The sequence below is a fragment of the Dryas octopetala genome, chromosome 9, assembly GCF_963921425.1.
Source record: "Dryas octopetala chromosome 9, drDryOcto1.1, whole genome shotgun sequence".
Taxonomy (NCBI): Eukaryota; Viridiplantae; Streptophyta; class Magnoliopsida; order Rosales; family Rosaceae; genus Dryas; species Dryas octopetala.
Window position 1 is genome coordinate 12,723,950 of NC_141374.1, and position 26,806 is coordinate 12,750,755.

General features: G+C 37.1%; 1 protein-coding gene and 3 pseudogenes across 1 annotated transcript; all 4 read right to left on the reverse strand.

The window, feature by feature from the left end:
* Positions 1-844: 844 nt before the first annotated feature.
* On the reverse strand, positions 845-4,295 carry LOC147274248 (RING-H2 finger protein ATL22-like; annotated as a pseudogene).
* A 1,006-nt stretch (positions 4,296-5,301) lies between these two features.
* LOC147274249 (RING-H2 finger protein ATL20-like) lies at positions 5,302-14,277 on the reverse strand (annotated as a pseudogene).
* Positions 14,278-14,531: 254 nt separating this feature from the next.
* Positions 14,532-15,969, reverse strand: LOC147274250 (RING-H2 finger protein ATL22-like). Its single transcript, XM_086228319.1, has 2 exons — positions 15,264-15,969; positions 14,532-14,929 (listed from the first exon to the last, which is right to left on the reverse strand). Exons 1-2 carry the CDS (start codon positions 15,967-15,969, stop codon positions 14,532-14,534), a joined length of 1,104 nt encoding a protein of 367 aa, XP_086084445.1.
* Positions 15,970-16,989: 1,020 nt separating this feature from the next.
* LOC147274251 (putative RING-H2 finger protein ATL21A) lies at positions 16,990-23,193 on the reverse strand (annotated as a pseudogene).
* Positions 23,194-26,806: the final 3,613 nt, after the last annotated feature.

Below are 26,806 nucleotides of genomic sequence, written 5' to 3' on the forward strand. Positions count from 1 at the left end.
AGTTCGTACCTCTAGGTATTTTAAATATTTATACCTTTAGTACATTTCAAATTGTACCAAGTGACATTCCAAGTGATGTTTTGACATTTTCTATGTCATACCCTAAAGTTTCTCAAGTCGTTCCTTAGGTCATCTTAAGTCATTTCTTAAGGCATCCCAAGTCGTTCATTAAGAATTTCAGTTCGTACCTTAAGGTATTTTAAATTTTAATCTCTTGTTCATATAACTAAACGCTAAACGATTTTTGATTTAGTTAATATTTTTGTAGATATGATTTTGAAAAAGTGATCTAGGAAATAAACAATTTTGATTATAAGATTACACTAAATAATGAACAGGAGATCGAATAGAAAAAGCACAAAGATAATGCACAAATATGAAAAGACAACCAACATTATTCAAAACATTTTTATCTGTAATAAAATCCATTTTTTATGGATCAAGTAGTACTAGAGGGACTAATTCGTAATTCAACTTTTTGGATTCCATTTGAAGTGACAATATTTTATTTTTTGTAAATAAATAATTTCAAAGTCAACTCAACTATGAATAAATGATCATATTGGCACATCACTTAGGATCCAAAAAGTTGAAATAAGAATCTGTGCCTCAAAAACAAATAAGATAACAATAGCCATGATCTTTGGTTAGATGAGCCAGGTTTGGCCTCATTTCTAAATTTCTAACGGTGTACAACTTCGAACTAAGTTGCTAATTAAGAGAAGTTTATATACATATATATATATATACGTTTTACATTTTAGATTCATATATAGAGAGATCGAGCAATATATCTAAAAAAAAAACAATCGTTTCTTTCATTGAAGATTACTCAATCAATTTCTCAAATTTTTTCACCCTTCTGTTGATTTCGACAAAGTGGGCAAGTGGGATTCATTCCAAGCCACTGATCAACGCAACTAGCATGAAAATAATGGTTGCATTGTGGGATAGTCCTCAATGTTTCCTTAGGCTGGTACTCGCACAAACATATAGGGCAGGTGTTGTCATTAGGCTTAGGCAATTCACAAGTCTCACCAAGCTGAGTCTTGGGATATGACTCGATGGTCCGACTATCAAGACCTGTTATGAATACAGGAGGTCGTCGATTCAATACTATGTTGGACAATTCTGAGATGAGGTGACTGTCGAGGCCCATTGTGACTCCAGGAGGTTGTCGATTGGATACAGTTGTGGATAATTCTATGGTGGGTTGATCGGGTCGACCACGTGCCCTCTTCCTGTCGCAAACATAAAGTACAATCTCAATGATGCAGCATAGCGCTGGAATTCCCGTGCCTATTACTATGCCGTACTTTGCAGCTGTTGAGAGACCAGGAACTAGAAGGGTTGAAATTGCAACATTGAATTGCACTCCATTTGTTCATGATCATAATATATATATAAATATATATATTGTTTGTGGATAAATCCACATGGATTCAATGGCCAATCAATGGCCAATCACAGACCAACACGTGGCACACCAGGTCCCATTTTTGCTCTGACTTTTTAATGGTCAACTTGGTCAGACCCAGCCACCTGTGTCATCATCTCAGCTTAACAATACCAACAACATGTACATCTGAGATCGACTCTTACCTCCGAGTTACCCATGTCCGATTCGAACTGACATTGGGATCAACCAGGAATTCGAGAGATCGTCTTTTTCGGACACCATCAGTTTGGCTCGGATTTGTAGATCATCTTTCTCCAGTCACATCTCAACCATTAATCATTCTATTAGAACCTGGAACATCACTTCCAAAGTCTTCAGCTCGGATCGGCTTGGCCAGACGAGATCGTGATTGTACAGCTCAGATCGGCTCGGCCAGACGAGATGATGATTGTACAACTCACCTTGGCTCGGCTCGAGCCAGATCATCATTTTGTTGATCAAACTAGACAAGATGATCATCGTACATGAGACATTTACAAAGTCATATATTCAGCTCGGCTCGGATGATCTAATCCACCGCCTCAAAGATCCTACGTGACATCTTGACCAGTCAACAGTTGACCTGGTCAGCCACCCCAATCGCCTTATCACTTTGGCTTGGTCAAACAATCATGATCGAACTTGCTTTAACAATCTTGTCACCACCAGATCATCTCGACCATTGGTTCGGCTCGGCCCGGCCCAATGACCGATCATGATCAAACTTGCTTTGACAATCTTGTCATTACCGGATCACCTCGACCATTGGTTCGGCTCGGTCCGGCCCGGCCCAATGACTGATCACAATCAGACTTGCTTTGACAATCTTGTCATCACTGGATCATCTCGACCATTTGGTTCGGCTCGGCCCAATGCGCTACTCTTCCAATTTGGCACATCTTACTGCCTTATACATGGGAGATTCACAGATGACATGTGTTCGGCTCGGCCTGGGAACTACCTCCCGTCGATCCGAATCGATCAAACACCGTTTCTCTACACTTGGAGAAATCCATCATGAAGTGGACACCCGGTTTGCCTCGGCCTTTGGTGATCATCCTCTCAAATTCTAGTCACAGTCGGTTTTCACTTGAAAGGATCACTACACTACCTACCTGATCGGCTTGGCCGACTTGTCCATGTCTGATCCGATCACACATGGATTTCACATCTACACATGAGGACATATGTGTTCAGATCGGCTCGGCCTCCCACCGCCATTCTAAGAAGATCACGTTGGGACGAACCGCCATACTCAAGTGCACTTGACATGACTTTCTGACAGATGGGACATCCCAGCTCACAACCATGACCATGAGGGCATCCCACTTGTTCTTCCATACTTACCATTCAATGCAACATTGAATGCAAAGATAGAGGCAGCTGGGCATGCTACTGTTCATGACCAAATGCGTGGCCTCTTCTCAGCCGTTCATCCTCATGTAGGTAACTTAACCTTCACCACTTCCTTTGTCTATATAAACCCACTTATATGCACAAAGGAAAGGGTTCACAGAATTTTACTCACCAAAATACCTATCAAAATACACACAACTTGCTGAGAATAAACCCAGAAGATCTTACATTGTTCTTCCATATTCTCCCAAGTTCATCACTTGTTCTTCCTTATTCTTACTCAAACACCTTCAAATACACCTCACTGACTTCATCATCAGAGTGTATTTGGCTGGTACCACACCGGTCCTTCTCCTTTGATTTTGTGTTCGTGCAGGAAGATCTCAAGTCGACATCCACCTCATCATCTAACAAGGCTTTCAATTAGCCAGATCATCCTCTTTAAGTTGTTGCATCTCTCTTACGAATTTTTGCATCAACATATGTATATACATATATACAAATTTTCTCGACTTAGGGATAAATTTAGAGCAATTGTAAAGAATGATATCTGGTCACCGTGTATTAAGTTCAAGAGCAAAGTTCGAAGTTGGCTAATCCGTACTACATACGTACAACCCACCCAAACCTAACGAAAAGTAGTGATATCCTTGTTATAATTAACTTGGAACAAAATATTTTTGGGTTAGCATCATCACTAATTAAATACAACTGTTGAGTGTAAATAAGTGTCTGATTGATGCTCAAAATTTGTCTAAGAATATTACTTGTAAGACAAGCTTACCAGGTTTGGAGGAGCAAAGCACTGAATTGGCAAACTTGTAGTTGTAGCATTGTGGTCCAACCCACAAAGAAGACCAACTGCTTCGCAAGAACGACAATTAGGCACATTCCATGTCAACAAAGTACCAGTACTGTGCCATTCAAATGAATTCGGAACCATAGCTGTCGAAATCACAGTGCAGATAGACTTCCATAATTCCCGATATGGCGATAACCAAGTCATTGGCACATAAATTACTTTGTAGTTATCCCCACTGAGGCAATAGATAATGGGAAAACCAAATATTGTTGATTGTGAGGTGGAGGAGCAGTTGAGGAAGGTGTAGTTTTCTAGTCTGAGTAAGTGTGAGAAGGGTGAGCCAGTGATACTTACGTCGTGGTCGAGGAACCTTTTTGCGAGGCAGTTGTTGGGATCGTCGATGGTTACAATTTGGTCCCTGTAGTTGATCGACATGACATTGAAGTCCCCGGAGGATGGGAGAGTGAGGATGGTTTACACATGCCATGCCGTAATATTAATTTTGCATGTGAGATTGAATCCTGGATACCCACATTGTGAGGGTTGATAGTCATGTAGCCGGAAAGGGAATCGAACCACCCAAGGTCCACCACATGTGACTAGAACACAGGTGGTGATGGGGGTGGTGGTTGCTATGTGAGGAAGGAAGAAGAAGAAGAATAATAAGAATAACAAGGCAAAGATATCCAAGGTAGCCATATGATCATGAGCAAGCTAGATATTTGGTATTTGGGTAATGACCGGCCTTAAAATATGACTGTGTGACAATTAATTAATAAACCCAATAAACCATATCCTTTTCAAATTTCATTAATTAAAGGGCCTAAAGACACATAGTAAACAAACAATTAATAAGTTATACAAACTCATATATGGCATACTTTCCTAACTGCAATCGCCGCCACTTGGTTCACTGTGCTGGCACTTGAGAAGATACCGCGCGATGCTAGCTAGCTTGTAGCGTTGTGTTTGATAGAACTGACAACCATATACTTCTCGAAGTGTTACAACTTACAACAAAAAGAAAAAAGAGATTTTGGTTAAGAAAATGATTCGATTTTGGTGAGAGACTAGAGAATGTAACCAGTTATTATTATAGGGGAGAGAGAGAGAGAGAGAGAGAGAGAGAGAGAGAGAGAGAGAGAGAGAGAGAGAGAAGAGTTTATGTTAGTGTGAGCTAAGTTGGTACCATATATTATACTATTTCTCTAATAAATTTGTGAGACCCCCTTGTACATTGTACAAAAATTGTTATACAATTAGTTTTATTTGTCATTTTATGGCAGTTCGTTGCCCTTCTATTAAAGCCGAATTAGTCATATGAATTAGCAGTTTTTAATTAATCCCTCTACCCTATTCTTTGAAACTGCTAGAATATTTCAACCAAATAATATACTCACTAATTTCAATTTGGGTTAGTACTAGTTTGTTCATGGCCTCATGGGTTTATATACTACTACTAGTACTAGTTAGTACTCGTTTTGCATTTTAGATTCATAGCTTCAAAGTTCCAAACAAAGCAATGCTATATATATAGGAAGTACATCATCTAACCAAAGAGAAAAAAAATCTTTCTATATATCTGACTCATCATTTGTTATCCCTAATCTATCAAAGTACATATATTTATATTTATATATCATGTATATACAAAATACATATCTTTTTTATTCAATAAAGGTATATTTATAGTTGTACAGAACAATCATGTCTCAATCACTTCATGACTTTCTTTACCCTCTTGTTGATTTCGACAAAGCGAGCACGTCGCATTCATTTTAAGCCACTCGTCTATGCAACTAGCATGAAAACAATGGTTGCATTCTAGTATAGTCCTCAATGTTTCCTTAGACTGGTACTCACAGAAACATATTGGGAAAGTGTTGTCATTGGGCTCAGGCAATTCCTAACTCTCGCCAAGCTGAGTCTTGGGATATGACTCGATGGTCGGCCCATCAAGGCCCATTATGATTACAGGAGTTCGTTGATCCGTTATAGTACTGGGTAATTCGCCGGATCCTGTCAGAAACATAAAATAAAAGCCCAATGGTGCCGAATAGCCCTGGAATTCCCAGACCTACTAATATGCCATACTTTCCAGCTCCTGAGTGAAGTTTAAATACTGAATTTGCAACATTCAATTGCATATAATTCCATCAGTTCAATATACATATATACATCAGTTCAATACAAGAGACAAAAACTATTATTTCAGAGTAGTTATTAGAAGAATGAAATACCGTCACTTTAGTTGGGATTTAAACTATAATAGTTGGTGTTTGTACGTAGTACTACTCTATGTAGCAATAATATTACTGATCATAAAACATACCGAGGAGTTTTGAAGAATCAATGCACTGAATTCCGGAACTAATTGAAGTGCCCACTGCTGAGGAAAAAGATGATAGGAAAAGACCATAATGTTGATCCTGCTGTGGACGAGCAGTTGAGGAAGGTATAATTCTCAGGGGCATTCATGTTTGAGAAGGGTGAGGGGTCAAGATTGATGTCATTGTACATAAAACTTTTAGGGAGGCAGTTATCTGGTCCTTGTAGTTTAGGTCGCGGACGGTGAAGCTCGCCTCTCAAATATTCTAATAATACAACTTCAAACTCAGTTGCTTAAGTAGTTTGTATATTTATGTGCTGATTTGCGATGTTACTATTTATAGGGGTATGTTTCTGTTTATGTTATGGTTAACTTAGATTTTCATGTAAAGCTCATGTTCATCCATATAGTAGGGATTCTAGGGATTATGGTTAATTAAGACTCGAGACTCTTGTATATATGCTGTAAAATGTGTAATTTCATGGCTGGCATGTTGGTGTCACATTACTCATATGCTCATCAAAAGAAGGTAAAAGTGTGTGAGACATCAAAAGATCGAACAAGTTTTGGTTTGTTTATTTTATGAATAAACTAATGGAAAATGAAGTAAATGATAAAAAAAACCACTTCAAAACTTCATAATGACAAAAAAATTCACGCTTTAAACAGAAATTGCATCGATGGACACTTAAAAGTAGACAAATTTTTTTCTTTTTCTACCATTACTACTACATATAACATACTATATAGAACAAAGCAAATACTAGTCATTACATTTTTTGCTTGACCCCCAAAAATTAATTCTTGACTCAGACACTAAATTCTCACCCCAAATGCACTATATACAAATGATCAAATCACTACCTTGTATATAACTAGGGAAAAATTTACAAACAGGACACATACTTTGATGACTGTTTCATTTCAGGACATTAATTTTGATTCGTGTTAATGAAGGACACATACTTTTACTTTGTGTCAATTAAGAACCATGTTTTATCTCAACTTTTGCTCGACATTGGACCCATCAAAACTCTACCAAATTTAGCAAACTTATACTTGGTTTAAAGCTATGCATCTCCTCTTTACAACCATATAAAGATCACTTAAATCGAACATCTACAACTCCAGATAATTGGCCCAAAAGTAGGGTACCCGAAACTGTCCAATCGGACCTCTGGAAAAAAATTTGGAAAATCAAACAATTTCGGGTATCCTACTTTAGGGCCGATTATCTGGAGTTGTAGAGATCCGATTTGGGTAATCTTTATATGGTTGTAAAGAGGAGATGCGTATCTTTAAAACCAGTATAATTTTTCTGAATTTGGTGGAGTTTTGATGGGTCCAACGTCGGGCCAAAGTTGAGATAAAAAACTGAAAAAAACATGGTCCTTAATTAACACAAAATGAAAGTATGTGTCCTTCATTAACACAAAGCAAAATTGATGTCCTGAAATGAAACAATTATCAAAGTATGTGTCCTGTTTGTAAATTTTTCCCATATAACTATAATGGCAAAAAATGACATATAAACTGAAAAAATAGAAAAGTCTACGGTGGATATCAGAATGGTAAGACTCATATTCTAGTAGTAAATGCTAAAGAAGATGAAGATGAAGATGAAGATGAAGACACAGAGGAAGAAGGGGTGACAACAGATGAGCCCTCTGGTGAATTCCGACACACAGGGCATGGTTGGGCCGTCAAGGCCCACTATAACTGTGGCGGGTTGCTGAATAGTTGAGGCTGAGAGGTCTGTGATGGGCTGGTTGGGCCGACCATGGGCCGTTATCCTGGCCCATACATTTGCGAGCCCAATGATGCATAAGAGCCCAGGTATTCCCACGCCTATGATTAGGCCGTATTTTACACTACTAGAAAGACATGAAATTGCAATAAATTAGTTCATTCACTTCATTTTCAATGCAAGAGACATCAATATTGAAAGAACTTCATTGAAAAAATTGGTTCTTGTCTAAATCATAAAATGGACCATTAGCAATTAAGTGACAGAGTATCTATCCTTGTATTTAAAGTTTGGCATAATATCAACATAACATGGGAAGAAAGATATTGTAAAAATCTAATCCTTTGCTAATTAAGCATTTAACTTCTTTCTTTCTTGGTTTTTTCTTTTTTGCAACAAACAGAGTCAATTAACAATTTCAATTTTTGGCCAAAAAAAAAAACAATTTCAGAAATCAATATTATATTCATAAAACTATTTGCACATCTTATAGAGATAAGATCCCCCTATGCAAATAAGTCACAACTCAATAAATATGTGGTCAACAAAATTTGCCGGCCAATTAATAAACATGGTAAATGTAACATTAGTCATATGTTCGATCATAATAAAACATAAAAAAAGAAAAATAGTGTCAAGTGTCATGTGTTGTATTGTGGTCAACACACTCAATTTCTTTGAGTAGACTTTGTTAATTAATTATTAATCTTAATCAGTAGTCATAGAGGCACGACATGCATGTAAAAGTTTGAAGCTGGAAGCTAGTTGGTAATTTGGTAAGTACGGAACTTTTCAGTCAAACTCCGCGTTTTTGTAGGTCTCTTAGGGCTCGTCTGATAACGTTTTACAGAATAATTTTCTAAAAACTGTATTGTAAAATGAAAATGACAAATTAAACTTTGCATTCTCAAAATATGAGAAAACGTCTGATAGTGTAATTGAAAAACAATTATATAAAACAAAAATAATGAAAACACATTTGATATTAACCAATTATTACAATCAAATAATTATATTCACAAAAGATATTAATTATAAATTATTATTAACCAATTTCATAAAATATATAATTAAAAAGAGAGAAGTTTCATAAAACCCAACCCACCTCGGCCGGCGCGACTACCTTAGAGGTGGAAGAGTTGTTGGTGGCTGTATTATTAATGGAGACAAGACTGCAAACACCTATGATCTAGTTGAACGTATGTATTTTCTCTATGTAAGGGTTGTTAAGGCTCGTGAGCTTCCTGCCATGAATGTTACGGGGAGTCTTGATCCGTTTATTGAAGCGAAAATTGGAAACTATAGAGGAATTACAAAGTATATATTTTGAGAGATGGGTAGAGAGAGAGAGAAAGAAAGAAATAGAGGAATAAAGGAGAGATGAAGAAAGATGGGTAAGGTGGGCAGCGGCGGGGGGTAGGGCTGCCGTCGGAGATGGGTCTGGCTAGGTAGGGAGGAGGTGCAGAACTGCAGATCACATGTTTTTTCATTTTTCAATTTTTTTTTTTCAGTTGTAAATTTTTTATTTATTTGTATCCATGTTCTCTATGTTTTTTAAATTCACTGAAAACATCATTTAGTCGTTTTCTGAATTTACACTGTAAACTAGAAATTCTATTTTGTGTTTTTCAAAAACTGTTTTCTCAATACGGTACCAAACGCATTTTTGTCATTTTTAGAATTTGTAAAATGAAAAACCATTTTGTAAAACGTTACCAAACGCACCCTTAATATCCTGGTTTGACTATAAGGATTATATATCAAACAAAATAGAGTAAGGATTAGGCCTCTTAATATCCTGTTTTATCTCAATTTTTGTCCGACATTGGACCCATCAAAACTCCACCAAATTTAGCAAACTTATACTTTGTTTAAAGCTATGCATATCCTTTTTACAACTATATAAAGATCACTCAAATCGGATATCTACAACTCCAAATAATTGGCCCAAAAGTAGGATACCCGAAGTTGTCTAAGCGGACCTCTGAGAAAAAATTTGGAAAATCAGACAGTTTCAGATACCCTACTTTGGGGCCGATTATCTGGAGTTGTAAAGATCCGATTTGGATCGGATGATCTTTATATGGTTGTAAAGAGGAGATGCATATCTTTAAACCCAATATAATTTTTCTAAATTTGGTGAAATTTTGATGGGTCCAACGTCAGGCCAAAGTTGAGATAAAAACTGAAAAAAAAAAAAAATGGTCCTTAATTGACACAAAATGAAAATATGTGTCATTCATTAACACAAATTAAAATTAATGTCCTGAAATGAAACAACCATCAAAATATGTGTCATGTTTATAAATTTTTCCCTTAAAACAACTGTTTGGTTAATTTCCGCTAGATAAGTCCACAGGCTAAGAATTAGCTTAATTATGCAATTTCTTTGGTTACATATATACAACGTTGTAACTCATAAAACGTACCGGATTTTGAAGAACCATGGCACTGAATTTGCGAACTTGTTGGAGCATTAATGTCCAACCCACAAAAACGACCTTGTGCTTCACAAAAATGACAATCAGGATCGACCCATGCAAACTGAGCACCGAGGTCGAGACGCTGCCAGTCAAAAGAATTCGGAACCAAAGCTGTCGTAACCACAAAGCAATGAGCTGCCCACGGTACCAAAACTGGTGTCGGCACAACGACGACTTTGTAGGACCAACTGCTGAGGCAAGAGATGATGACTGGTGAAACCAATGTTCCCACCCATGGGTCCGAGGTGCACCTGAGCAACGTGTAGTTTTTAGGGGAGTACATGTATAAGAACGGTGAGTCTGTGATGTTGATGCCATTGTTGTGGAACCGTTTGGGGAGGCAGTTATCGGGGTCGTCGATGGATACTGTTTGATTCCGGTAGTTGATCGATAAGACCGTGAAGTTATCGGAAGATGGGAGGGTGATGATCGTTTCTTTTCGGTTGTTGCATGAGAGATCGAATCCTTGATACCCACAACTTGGGGATTGGTGCGTTGTCAGACGGAAAGGGAATCGAACCGGTGGGCCTCCGCGAGTGCATTTGGAGCGGCCGCAGGTGGCGGTGGTGGTTGATATGTGAGGAAAGAGGAAGAAGAGAAAGGAGAAGAAGGAGAAGAAGGAAAAGAAGGTGAAGGTTTCTAAGGTAGCCATATCATAAGCTAGTAGCATAGGACGGTGAAAACTAGAGATTGACCTAGCTACAACTATGACTGTGACAATATATATATATATATATAATAGCAGGCTCCTTCTGTTGAGGTATACCTCAACTTATTTATGTTGAGGTATACCCTGTTGGGGCGTACACGAGTCTTTTTGTGTCGATCCGAACCGTTCATTTTTTACATCTCCATAAATAGATCATCCTTGCAAAAAATTAGCCAAATCGGAAATCATTTGCCTATCTAACTTTGATCAAATAAATGGACGAACCAAATATTTTCGATGAAACCGTCTATTTGTTTTATCAAAGTTAGATAGGCAAATGATTTCCGATTGGGCTAATTTTTTACAAGGATGATCTATCAATGAAGATTATCCTTGCGAACGGTTCGGATCGACACAAAACGACTCGTGTGGGCTCCAACAAGGTCATACCTCAACATAAATAAGTTGAGGTATACCTCAACAGAAGGAGCCTGTATATAATAGACCCAATAAACCATATCTTATACATTACTTAAAGGCATAATTATAGTAATGCATAACAATCACATATGTGTGTCCATCGATCTCACCCCACGTTAATATATACAATAATTTTAGCAGAAGAATAAGAAGAAGAATAAGGGGCATCCCTTTCTCTTCTTTAATTAAGGGCACTTAACAAAAATGTCTGTCTCTTCAGACCAATTAAAAAACAAAAAAAACAAAAATGTCTGTCTCACCCTAAACATATTATATACAAATCAAATCAAATCACAATTCACACGCCTACACTATACTTATACCAATAAATGCCAAAGAAATAAAATGATATGTTAAAAGAAGATGATGAAGACATCGAGAAAAGAAGGGGTGCAATTAATTAATAGGCATAAATTTAATTTAGACACATAACTATATATGTTATTTCAACGGAGTCTATGAACTTTCAAATATTTTAAATATACACCTGATTTATTATGTAAATTGAAAAATGAAATTTCGTCCATCAATTTATTGAGAGATCAGTTAAATGTCAGCTTGACTTTTGCTAACGGAGATTAATTGGCGACGTGGCACCAACTCAACATACATTTCCTGCCAAATGAGCAACACATGTCCACTTGACACGGGCCCACACACCCATCACCTCCTTCCCGCTCGTCGAACGCTCTCTTGACCATTTAGTCTCCAAAAAACATCACGTTTTCCCCCAAATTCGAATATTCTCACTTGTGTTCAACGAGCGAGAAAGAAATGATGAGTTTATGGACCCGTGTCAGGGGTTAGGTGGACCTGTGTTGCTCATTTGGTGGGAAATGAGCGACACGGGTCCACCTAGCCCCTGACACGGGCCTACAAACTCTCACTTTCTCTATTATTATTAAATTGTGAGCCCATGTCGCTCATTCGGCAGGAAATGTTTGCTGAGATAGCGCCACGTCGTCAAGTAATCCCGGTCAGCAAAAGTCAAGCTGTCATTTAACTGATCAGTCAACGAATCAATGGATAGAAATTCATTTTTCAATTTAGATAATAGATCAGGTGTATATTTGAAATATTTTAAAGTTCATGGACCCCGTTGAAATAGCTTATATAGTTATGTGTCTAAATTAAATTTATGCCTAATTAATATATTACCATTGACCCTTGAAATGGCAATTCATAGAAAATAAAAAATAAAAATCCGATATTGAAATTCTAAATACTAAATAGCTTATTGAAATTGATATAAATATATACTAATATACTATGGTTGACCCGATACTGAATAAATAGATGAACGAACGATTTACATAGGATACAAGCTCTCTGCTGGTTTTTCAATATTTATCTTGTTTGTAGTATCAAACTTACAACAAGTGTCTCCAAAGAATCGACAAAGCCACCACACTTTGTTTGGGATATTTATGTTTCCAATTAATTGTTCTAATTTACTTACACATATAATTGGCATGCATCTTTTAATTGCTATGGAGGAATAGGCATTTTGTTTTGTAGTGGTCTCTCCCTATAGTTTCTTGGGCTTACGGGAGAGCTCTATGAGTCCATTCCCTCACTTCCACTATAAAGACAATTCAATGGTAATCTATTGGTTACTTTTTAGAATAAGAAAGACTCCTTCTTCCTGCGTTCGTGCGCCACACCCGTGAATCACTCTCTCGGTCGGCTCTTATTCCATTCCTTATCAGAATGGCGAGCCGGGTAAACAACCAATTGTTTTGACATTTCATTCAATTTGTTTTGTCTTTTGTAGAGTCCGGCACGAGCGCGGCTTGTTTAAAGTTGGTTCGACTTGGCTCGGATTATACTTATGGGTCGAGCCGGGTCAAAGTTTTCTATTTGTTGGGCCGCCCGAGTTTGTTATGAAAAAAATTACGTCTTTAATTTATTAAATAATAAAAATAATTAATTGGACTTGCCCAAGTCCGACACAATCCATTATGGAATGGGTCATGAACAAGACTAGACTTAAAGTTTAAAATAATTGGATCAAACTGGCCTGGCTCAATTATTAAATAAACCGGCTCAAACGTACACGGCACGAAATAGAAATAAGCCAATTTTAAACGGATTGAGCCGACCCATTGTACACCTCTACTAATTCTGTCTATACCCCGAATAACTATTATGAACTAGGTTATCGAGTGGAATAATTTATAATGCCAAATGGCAAAAAGTGAATGATTGCAGAAAAGGGTCTTACATGGCAAGTCGGTGTGTCATTACTCATTAGAGATGAAAATGGTGACTAGCATGTGGGCTTTGCTGCTTATTAATTTGGGCATTTAGCAAGTCATTGAAGCTGAAACTTGGGCATTGTACATGAGACTTGGGCTCACTTCGGAAATTATATATATAGTTTTTGTAATACTGGAGGTAAATCTAACGGTAAGCCTTACATGAGTCTAGCTGCAGAAGTTTATGCATGGTATATAGTGCGTAGCTAGCGCTAGTCATGTGTACAGGGAGGTAAATTAATAGTATTTTCAATCATTTATGTACATTAATTAATTCTAAAATAGTACATGAACATAAAAGAAGTCTGTGAAATTAGAAGATCTTCAACATTTTGCGGTCCGAGACAATTATCTACTTCGCCTACCATCAGGGCCAATTCTATTAGCTAACCCATTAGATCATTAAGTTTGGCAAAGAATATTAATTAGTAGCTTATGTATAGAGCACTCATATGGAAAATAGGCGTATGCTCCCACATGGACCAGATAAAACCTAACATAATTGAATATTTTAGGTATTGGAAAAGAAAATAATAAAAATATATATGAGATAGAAGAATAAGTGAAATAAAAATAAAGAACCAAATATAAAAAAGAACTAATTTTCCAATGGAAAATTGCTTTGCAATCACTGTTGTCCCAAGGTTGAGTCTCATGATATTCTAGGACCAGCATGTAAAACCCACCCAATGTAGCAGAGTTGGGAAATGAGTTGAGTTTTATAGCATCTTCCATTTTGAACATAGACATATATGAACTACATTAATAGCACTTAGATTCATAACTTCAAAGTTTCAAGGAATTGATCGAAGCACATTTAAAAAAAAAAAAAAAACTTCTATCATCGATCTTACATTGTTTTCTCTTTCTCCCAATTTGAATTGTTGTCCACTTGGCCCTAATCCATCAGAACACAAATTCTTTCATTCATTAAATGTACTTACAGTAATATAGAACAATCATGTAACAATCAGTCAATGATTTATTTTCTATCCTCTGGTGGCCGGTTTTCTACAAAATGGGCACATTGCATTTCTTCTAAGCCACTCATCTATGCAAGTAGCATGGAAATAATGGTTGCATTCTGGTATAGTCCTCAGTGTTTCCTTGGGCTGGTACTCACCCAAACAGATAGGACAAGTATTGTCACTGGACTTGGGCAATTCCAAACTCTCACCAAGTTCAGTTTTGGGATATGATTCAATGGTCGGAGTATCAAGGCCCGTTGTTAGTTTGGCAACAGATATTCGATTGGTTAATTCTGGGATGGGTGGTTCGAGTCGAACACAAGCCTTCATCATCTTGAATGCAAGCCCAATCATGAACAGTAGCCCTGAAACTCCCAGTACTCCTATCAGTACGCCAAACTTCTCAAGTCGTGTGAGACCTGAAAAGAGTGGAACCGACCGCAACATTAATTCCATTAGTTCATGGTGAAGTATGACAGCATTTATGGTGCATATATATATATGTGATATATGTAGCTATACTCATGAAATTAAAATGGGTAGTTAAATAATTTTCAAATTGAATTCTCATTATAATTTTTTATGTACGTAAATATATTGTGTATATCTACATAAATTATATATATTAACATATCAATTAATAACAATGTATGAGTGACATACAAGTGTGCGCACTTGAAGCCGCATATATATTATATATATATACGGTCGGGATTAGGATAAAAATCAAAATTTGTAAAATTAGAATAGTACCATAATTGGAAGAAGTAGAGCACGTAAGTTGCAAACTGTTAGCATTGGCGAACCCACAAGCTTTATCCCATATTTCACAAAAACGGCAATTAGGCACATTCCATTGCAACCGAACCCCAGAGTGAAGAATCTCCCAATCAATTTGCAGACTCAGTAGTGGAACCGAAGCTCTGGACATGACAGAACAACGAGACAATGATGACGACCTCGATGCAGGAAGCCAACTCGACGGTACGCCAACGACCTTGTAGTCATCTTCATCACTGCTGAGGCAAGAGATTGTAGGGTACCCTTGTGCTGCTTGGGATGAGCAGTTGAGGAATGTGTAGCTTTCAAGGTCATCCACGTATGAGAAAACTGAGCCTGCTAGACTCAACTCATTGTCCAGATACCGCTTAGGGAGGCACTTCTCGGGGTCGTTGATCCGTACAATTTGGTCCCTGTAGTTGATGCTCTCGACTACTACCAAGTTGTCCCCATAAAATGGGAGAGCGAGAATGGTACTTTCTCGACTTTGGCTGTAATTGCATGAGAGATCGAACCCTGGATACCCACAACGAGGGTGTTGCTGGCTGCTTAGCTGGAAAGGGAATCGAATCAATGGGCCGCCGGCGGTGCATGCTAACGATCCACCGCAGTTGGCACTACTTGTTGCTATGTGAGAAATTAACAACAACAAGAATGTGAAGATTTCTAAGGTGGCCATGTGAGCTATGGCCGGTGTAATGACACCGCGGACTATTATGATTGTGACATTAATAAAGCCTAATAAGCCAAATAAACCACATTGACATAGTCACATACTCACAATACACCTGCTATGCATTAATTGAAGGCACATAGTAACCTTAGTAATACGTGACAATATATATTAATATATATATGTCTCCATCTCATCCTCCCAAATGTATTAATATATATCTATCAAATGACAATATCAGAACAAAGTACAGTTGTTCCAACTTTGCTAATTATTTGGGCCGATGCTGTGCCTTAGTTTACTAGATATATTACCGGTACGTGCAACTCTACAAGAAGTCAAGAAGATTTAGGTACAGTTGCAAGACCACGAAATAAGTGTAGTTATAGCTAGTTTTTCTGGTTTGCTGGGTCCGTGAACCCAGTTTATCAAAAAAATCATAATTTAATTAAGTCTTTGTGGTTTGTGGGTATAAGAGTAATTATAATAAGTATAAGGTTCAATTTCCTACATTAATATAAAATTAATAAATAAATAAAAGAATTGTAATTTGTTAATTATTGTTCTTGGCGCATAAGTTAAAAGTTATGGCAGCAAGATAGTGCCTAGCCAATCCATTACATTATCAAGCTTGGAAAATAATATTAGTGGCTTGGAGTTACTTCTGCACTTTCTAGGATGCCATATCAGCACCTCTATGACGCATGCCATCTTATTAATCGCCAATAAAATGTAAAATATGGCCCACCGACTGATTTTGAGCTTGAATAGTTGAATGTGTGTATTATGTTGTGTTTTATAATATTTATACAAATACTGTTAAAGCTATATATTTATAGCAAAATTTAATAATTTTGGAACACAATTTCTCGGGTATACTTAAATAATATATAACAATAATAATTGGTAAGCAGTTCAATTGAAAAGGTCGTAGAATTTGTCTCTTTGCAGTTAAGTTTGATTCCCCCTCTTCTTAAATCTAAAAAAAAAAAAAAAAAAAAAAGAGTAATATAGAACAATATATATTCATGTCTCAATCACTCGATCAGTGACTTGTTTTTTATCTGCCGGTGGTTTTCTACAAAATGGGCACATTGCATTTCTTCTAAGCCACTCATCTATGCAGCTAGCATGGAAATAATGGTTGCATTCTGGTATAGTCCTTAGTGTTTCCTTGGGCTTATACTCAGCCAAACATATTGGACAAGTATTGTCATCGGACTTGGGCAATTCCAAACTCTCACCAAGTTCAGTCTTGGGATATGATTCAATGGTCAGAGAATTAAGGCCGGTAGTTATCACTTCCGCAGGTGGTCGATTGGCTTGGGTGGATAATCTGTGATGGGTTGGTGTTGTCGATCACTAACTCTGATCCTGATAGCAAATACAGTCATGAGCAGTAGTCCTAGAATTCCCAGGCTTATCATTACAATTAACTTTTCAGGTCTTGAGTAAGCTGGACGGGTTGAAGGATCTGCAACAATGAATTACATCCCATTAGTATGCATGTCGATCAAGTATGACAATATTTATGATATGGGATTTGGATTCTTTATTACAAATTTACGAGTTATAAATAGATGTATGTAACACATATATATACACCCAAAATGTATTATGATATTGTCTCCTGTTTTACTCACACACCTTTAACATCATCATTGGGAGAAACATAGCACAAAACTTGCAAACTTGTATCATTCTCGAACCCACAAACTTTATTGAATGCTTCACAAGAACGACAATCAGGCACAGACCATGTCAACGGAACCCCAAAGTTAATTAGATTCTCCCAATCGAATGGATTTAGCAGTGGAACCAAAGCTGTGGAAATCACATAACAAGAAGACGGTGATATTGAAGACCCTAATGTACTAGGAGGAGTACTGAGAGGCAAACCTTTTGGCACAGCTATGACCATGTAGTTCTGAGTGCTGAGGCAAGAGATTGGTGGATAGGGATACATTTCTGCTGCTTGGGGCGAGCAGCTGAGGAAGGTGTAGTTTGTAAGGGGATACTTGTATGAGAAGGGTGAACTTGCAAGACTGAACTCATTGTAAAGGAACCGCCTAGGGAACTAGGGAAGCAGTTGTTGGGGTCGTTGATCCGTAGGCTTTGGACCCAGTAATTGATGCTACTCACAATGACATTCCCAAAACCAAATGGGAGATAGAGAATGGTTTGGCTTTCGACGCCATTGCATGAGAGGTCAAATCCTGGATACCCGCAGATTAAGGGTTGGCCACGATATAATAGCCGGAAAGGGAACTGAACCTCTGGGCCACCGCGGGCGCATGTTAACGATGCACCGCAGGTTGTAGCACCTGATATTGTTTTAGATAGGAAGAAGAAGAATAAGAAGAACGTCAAGATTTCTAAGGTGGCCAGTTCAGCTATGGCCGGTGTGGAAACTATACACCAATATTCGGGTAATCACCGGACCATTATGCTTGTCACGTACAAAACAACTCAATAAGCCAAATAAATCACATTGGCATTATCACATACACCTTCTCGGCATACATTAATTAAAGCAATTCAAAGCCTTAACAAAATTAAAAGGTGGCACATAGAATTCATTAATAGTTGACAATATTTAGGTCTCCATCTCACCCCAAGCATATTATATATACAAATCAAATAACAATTTTATCCATATCGTACCAGCCAGTACCCACTAAGTACTGATAAATAAAATACAAAATGTTTTGTGTTAATATCATTAATGTAACCGCACTCTATTAAGTTAGTTATACCACGTGACAATGTATCAATTATATAGAATAATTTCTAACTATTAAAATACAACTTCCTAGAAAATCTTCTAATTACGAATAAATTTCTTCTCCATCTCACAATAGTAGTAGCTCAAATTAAACTCATTCATGTTGAAGTAAAGTCTCTGTTCAAATCAGCTCAAGCCAAAAGTCTCTGCAAAAACCAGGAGCTTATTTTGGCAGAGAGCATTAAACTGTACCCTTTTGGAATATGTTATTACTTAGTTGTTAAGTCTTCTATTTTGAATGGTTGGATGCTCAAGGTCGCATATATGGATGGCTAAGATCACTTCCACAAGATATTTTTGTGTTAAAAGCACTTTGTGCAACTTGATAAATCAAAAACTAATTTCACTACACCAGAAAAATCTCTCTTCTCTCTCTGCATTTCTTTGTGCTTGTTGTGCTTAGCTTGCATCTTCAATTCATTGTGTGTGTGAGATTGCTTGTAAGCTTAATTAGCATCAAATCCAACAATTCAACCAATTATCAGAGTAATATTTGATGAATATATAATAGGGATACTAATTATGATGTGACATACGCACATATTCCATAAATAATAAAATAAAAAAAAGACAGACGCACATATCAGCAATATTTTCAATCTTCCACCGGTAAAAACATATGTAATGTTATTCAACATATTGCTTGATTCTCATTACAATTTTCTTTTTCTTTTTCTTTTCAAAAAGAAAAAGATTTATTGGTTTTACATTGCAAATTCAAGAGAGGCCATGCATTGCTTTGAAAGGAGCCACATTTTTATTCAAGTATTGCCAAACTGTTGAACTCCTCAATTCCCTTTAAATCTTCAGACCCTGCACAAGAAACAAAAATCAGCCGTTCCTTTCACACACACTCACATAAATATAAGCTATTGCCAAATTACTTGACCACTTGTTTTAACAAAATAAGTCATTTACATATTACCAGACAGTAAATTTAGATCATTAATTGGCTAAAATTTATTCTTGCTTATTACGTGTTTGGTTTAGATTCAGTTTGGCAACGTAAGATACTTATTTTGCCCAACTTTGTATTAAGATCGAGAACATTATATGTGTGTATATATATATTATATATATGACAAAATAAATTAGTATTGGAATAGAAAGGGTTAGCGAGAGAGTAGTGTTACTGGGAACAATTTATGTTTTTAGAGATGGGTGGAAGATTGATGGATAAGCCACAGTTTTGGGGGAAATGCGTGAAAAATCAATATTCCCCAACATCGATCCTGTTTGCTGCATCCACGAGACACTGACAGATAGCCTGTCGATCCTCCTTGTCGTTTGATTACTTTCTCAGGTCCTTCACAGCATCGCAGCAATCCTGGCGTGGCCGAGCCTCCTCTTGCAGTAGGTAATTAAGGAATGCAAGGGTCCACCTCATCGTATATCGTATCGCAGGTCAGTGCACCCTTGGCTGACCCACAAAGCAGTAAGATTGCAATGGCTATGATCATCTTGGTTTCATAACTCATTTTTTATTCGCCTCTCAAATTCTCATAAAACTTCAATCTCGATCATTGCTCAATTAATTAATTTGTATGCTGCATGTGTACGTTTTTATGCCTGTATTTATAGGGGTACATATGTATATCGTTCACCCTCTTACTTAATCACCTAACAATAAATTTTAATATGATCGTGTGAATCTAATGCTCATTAGTAATGTCACTATTTTTTTTGCATGTGGTTAAGTAGTTGATTATGATCATGTGAATTTAATGCTCCATTCGGTAGGGAATGTTGTTAAGACTAGAGAGACTTGTATATATAAAATGTCTAATTTCATATGGTTGGGCTGTTGTTGTCACACTACTCATGCTCATCAAAAAGGTAAAATATGGTTAATTAATTACATAATTAGGCATGTTTATTCGTGGATAAATAACAGAAAATCTTTTGCAATCCAATTTTTCATCAACGAGCCGAGTTTGGGGTTAATCCGGAGTTAGAATTTAAAAAATTGATCAAAGCTTGGATACCCACAACATGAGGTCAGGTTCGTAGTTTCTTAGCCGGAAAGGGAATCGAACAGGCAGGCTGCCATATGCCCATGTCGATCCACCCACATGTGATATCACTTGCTGCTATGTGAGAGAGGAAGAAGAAGTAGAATGTGAAGACTTCTTATATGTAGCCATATATGAGCCATGGCCTGTTGAAACTAGACCAATATTATTTGTGTGATATTGAGCGCCGGACTATTATGACTGATAATAATAGACCATGTTGATACTTGTAATGATCGAGCAGAACTACACGTCGTAGAAATATAAATGATGAGGCTTGAATGATCCTCGGATTGTTGTTTGTTTAGGCGTGGGCTAAGAAAAATGTCCAAAAGACTAAAAATATATCCATAGGCCCAAAAGATCTAGTGTATAGGATGAGGCCCATATATGGGCTTGTGACCCAACGGACCAAGACCCAAAATTGCTGGCCTTGGCGACTAATGGGCGAAGGCCGATGAGGCTTGGTGACCAAGAGAAGCGAGGCTAGCTAGCCTCGGCTTAAACACGGGTTAATAGTCTGTGATGGATCATGAGTTGGCACCCATGGATACAAACGCTCAATATGATAAAGGCTCGAGGCCTGAGTGGGCATCAGTGCATTGAATGTGCGAGGTCAAAGATAGCTTAGTTTCGGCACTAAAAGAAGGCCCAAACCTGATGATGTAGGTTGAGGACTTCGTTGTAGGAGAGTCTCGGAGGCCTACACTTAGGGGATGCCCTAGGAGGGAGGTGCTCCAAAAATGGTCCGGTACCAGTGTTGGCTCAGGATGATCATAGCCTATACCTTCGTGTGTAGAGTAGAAAGAGAGTGACATAGTAATCGACATATGCCTTGACATGGAAGTCTAAGACTAAATTGACCGAGTGGCAATTTTACGCATCAACAGACCCAATAAGCCAGATAAACCACATACGCATAGTATAAATTATAGTAATGTTAGCTAAAACTTGATAATTATGTCTCCATCTCACCCCAAATATATTATTTTAAAATCAAATGATGACAATATCAGAATGACAAAATCCATATTTGCAAAACCTGAGATATTTGTAGTTTTCTTGTTTGTTGGGCTCTCGTTCCCAGTCAACCAAAAAGATCAAATCATAATTTCGTAATTATGGTTTAAGATATTTTACGACTATGGCAGCATGACATCCTTAGTTTAATCTTTTCTTAATTATTTGGAGGAAGGAAGATTAAATTTGAGATATTTTCAGTGCTGTAAAAAGAAATATCACAAAAGTAATAGCTAATTGATGTGAAGATATATGCTAGTTAACCCATTACATTATCAAGGTTGGCAAATAATCTCTAGCTAGTTAATTAATTAAGAGCCATATGGAGTTTCATTTTCTTTACCTTGCATGTGACTAATTAATTGATACCATCCAAATTTTTGAATGGGGAGTAAGATTAAGAATCGGATATTATATATGTCAAATTTATAAGCTCATTCGAACTATATCACTTAATATTTATTCAGTAATAGGGGTACTGATGATGTAATGTACGTTATTCAACATATTTTTTTTATTCTCATTACACTTTTCTTCGCTTTTTTCAAAGAAAAAAAGTTTATTGGTTTTACACTGCAAATTTAAGAGAGGGCATTGCTTTGAAATTGAGGAACCCTTTTATTCAATTGCCAAACTGTGGAATTTTTGCCCTAAAATCTTCAAACCCTGCACAAGAAACAAAAATCAGCCTTTTCCTTTCACACACCCTTTTATATAAAATATGCAAATGTCCTCTTGTCAATTCTACAATTAATGTAAATATTATATGGTCAAATAACTTGACAACTTGTCTAACAAAATAAGCCATTTATATCTCAAATGACAGTGATTTTAGATTATTGGTTAAATTTATTCTTGCTAATTAATTATATGTGGGTCAGATATTTCAGTTTGACAACATAAAATGTTTATTTTGCCCAACTTTATAGTAACAGATTGAACATATCTCAAATGTATATATATGATTTATCAATAATTAAATTAATTAGTATGTACATATATATATATATATATATATATGTGGAAGCTAGAGAAAGGGTTAACGAGAAAGTAGAGTTACTGGGAACAATCCATGGTACTAGAGATGGGTGGAAGATTGAAGGATACGCCACAGCTTTCAGGGAGAGTAGAAACGAGTGAAAAATCAATCGGCACCATTGTGTTTGCTGCAGCTGCAGCCACAAGACACTGACATATAGCCTGTCGATCCTCTTTGTCGTATGAATACTTGCTCAGGTCCTTCACACCATTGCAGCAATCCGCTGATGGCTGGTCCTCCACTTGCAGTAGGTATTCAAGGCAAGGGTTCATCTCATTGTACAGGGTATCGCAGCTGGATGGTGCACTCATGGCTGACCCACAAACCAGCAGCATCACAATGGCTATCATCATCTTTCTTTGATGAGTACTCATATTTGGCCTCTCAAATTTTAATACAGCTTCAAACTAAGTTGCTGAATTTGTTTGTATGCTGCATGTGTTGCGATGCTAGTATTTATAGGGGTATATATGTTACTATTTAATTATGTTGTAATTAAGTACTTGATTAACTATGATCATGTGAATCTAATGCTCCATATGGTAGGGAATATTGTTTAGACTAGACATGTATATATAAAATGCCTAATTTCATATGGTTGGGCTGTTGCTGTCACACTACTCATGCATGCTCATCAAAACAAGGTAAAAATATGAATTAACTAATTAAAGAACAAGTTCTGGTTTGTTTATTTGTGGATATATAAACGGAACGGAAAATGTTTTGCAATCCAATTATTTTCCCAAATTTTTCATCAACTCTTTTATATGAGGTGACTTCATATATTATAGGATCCATGCAAATTAATCCGGAGTTATAATTTAGAAAAGTTGATCCTATAGCATCTTCCAGTTCCACTTTTGAACACTGACATAAATTAACCATATTTAGTAATTCAAATGGTTATACCAATTATACACAACAATCGATGCGATGACTTGAAGACAAGACCCAATTGATGGTTGCAGATTTGTAGTCTGGTATAATCCTTATTGTTTTCTTGGGCTGGTACTCGCACAAACATATTGGGCAAGTATTGTCATTAATTGGGCTTGGGCTTGGGGTTTGATAATTCTGTGATGGGTTGGTGCAGCTGACCACAAGCCCTCAACCCGATTGCAAGCCCAATAATGAACATTTATAGCGCTGGAACTCTAATGCCAATCATTTTGCCATGCTTTAATTTGAAGTTCTTGAGAGACTTGAAAAGACTGAAATTGCTGCAACATTGAATTGCATTTCATTAGTTCATGGCCAAGTATGACAGTATATATGCAGGACGAAGCTTCTAAATGCACCTAACAATTTAATTATGAAAGGTATACTATATGTATACACTACTCCAATTCTTATCAAAGCCAACCAATTTCAAGGGTATCCTCCCTCCATTAAACAACTAATGTTTAGTTGTTTAAGCTATTAGCCACCAATTAGCCTCTAATAAGCTGTTAGTTGTACAGATTGAGGTGGCTAATACTCAATACATGCCAATCTGAAGGTTTTGGTGGCTGCAAAGATCAAATCTGACATTGATGTAGACAAGGGCTTAAGCAACTAAACATTAGTTTTGTTGGTGGTTTAGTGAAACTAAAGATATAATAAAAAACTGATTAGCCATGCCTTATTAAACCAAAGATGATTGGTTTGACAGTGATTCTCACCATTGCTCCAGTAGTTGGTTAAACATGTCAACTCTTTCACAAATGGTTTGAAATTTATATCAATTTGGTGGCAGCCTGGACATTATGTGCTACCAATATTGCCAACTAATTCCATATATGGTTTGTACATGTTCCACTAATATTCATATGGTGACATGGAATTACTAATACAATTCAACCCCATTTGTTATGAAAATTATTGGTTGATTAAATGGTTACACTAATGACAAACAGTGGATTCATTAATTGTTACTTCTGCATTGAAACTATTGTATTTGCTGAATTGATTTTGTGGCTAATAAAATCATCATACAACATACATTCCAAAAAGACCAAATGGGAAGCTAATCAAATGGAACTTGTTTTCCAAACATAAGGATAAACATATATTCATATTGATGAGTGCCAGAGGAATTACAAACATTGCTGCAGCAAATGCTATCTCTAAAGCATTTTTCTAATATGCACAACCACTTAAAAAGTCTGCATTCACCAACCATTAATTACAACCTGAAAATGCAAGTTTCATCCCTCATGAAATTAACACAGCAGACTTAACCAACTATACGCTAGGATGCCCAAAAGAAGTACACTTGCTATTATATATTTGGCCAACTAGCTAAGATATATTAGCAAGTGCTACTATCCAAAATAAGTTTCAAAAACAAAAGTGTTGCAGCAGATATATTGAAGTCTAGCTATCACACACCTCTCTGGCAATATCACCAACTATTTCACTTCCGAGAGGCAAAGTTCCCCCCACTAGCAGTTGACAGCCTTCCGTGCTGACTTGTGCCTTCATTTGGAGAGGAGGAAGCATTCTGAAAACGACCACGATAGGACATATTTGTAGCAAAAGGGTTATGAGCATCACGAACTGGAAGTGGTTGTTCAAGCTGTGGTGCGGAACACTCTGCTAAGACTTGTAGTGACGCACCCAAGCTTGCTTGCGTGCTTCCAGTAGGCGAAACAGCATTCCTGAAGTAATTGTCAAGAGCACTTGTAACACGAGTCTCAAAGTGCATCTCCATGTACTGCTGCTGCCTTTGCAGATGCATAATCTCCTCTTCATGCATGTTTCGAACTCGCTCCAACTCAGAACGGCATTGATCCATCGCATGTCTTCCTCTTTCAATCTCCTCTTTCTGTTGTTCTGATTCTCTGGCAGCTCTCTCGATTTCTTGCTCATACTCAGCGCGCAGAGCATGCAATTCCGCTGACAAACCTCGCCTATCAGACACAAACCCTAGTATGTCTGAGGGAGTGACCCCAATGCCATAACCCTTTACACGATTCCCGTGCTCTGGGCCAAGAACAGCAGCAAACACATCATTGCAATCCTTCTCTGTCAGCTCCCTACTATTCGGCATCTCTTGGATTGCACGAACCCTGCTATCCAAATCATCCTGTACATAATAGCTAAGTAATTTATAAACAATCCAGGCCTTTTTCACCACCTAAATCACATGTTGCACACACAATAAAGGAGGTCATTTACAATAAAGGAGGTGTTAGTCCCATCATGTGATGATTCACATTCAATGGATGTTGAAGAACCACGTGGTGAATCAAATAATCTGTTGGAGAGAAACAAGAGTAGAATAATTCACTATATGCAACAGGTTCCAGTTACACTCACCATGATTCTCCCAGATGTTGCATCAACAGGCTCCCCACTTGCCTTGCGATGGGTCAGCTTGAAAAATTCAATCCGATCAGGCTCATACCCATGCTCTTGTATCTGCCAATTCCATACATTTATGTGAATAATATGAAATAAATCAACTGCCTCTGTATTTTGAAAAGCACAACTCTGTTTTTCACTTAGAAAAGGTTTTCAATATGCGCAGCCTATACTCACATATTCATCTCGCAGCTGCGCATATGATTTGGTCCCGGTTGTGTGGCCCATATTCAGCTTTGCACGGTTCACTATGTTAATTGCACGGCGACGCTGCATGTACACAAATACACATCTTAGTTTGACATAAACAATTGCATTACTGAAGTATAACATAATTTGATGTTAGATTTTGTAAACTAATCCAAAAATTGCACATGTGTTATATATATGTCATATATATTTAGCATATATTTCACATTTACTTTACACAAAGAAATTCAAATTAGGATTAATTTACCAAATAAAAAATTAAGTATTAGGTCTGCTAATTAGAAATTCATAAACTTGAACAATATTTCACATGCATACACTTATATAACTTGAAAATGAACTTACCATTCCCTTTTCGGAATCCCAAAATGCAACCAATCGTGTCCATTGGAGAGGACATACATGCTGGTCACCACAGTGGAATCTTGCATT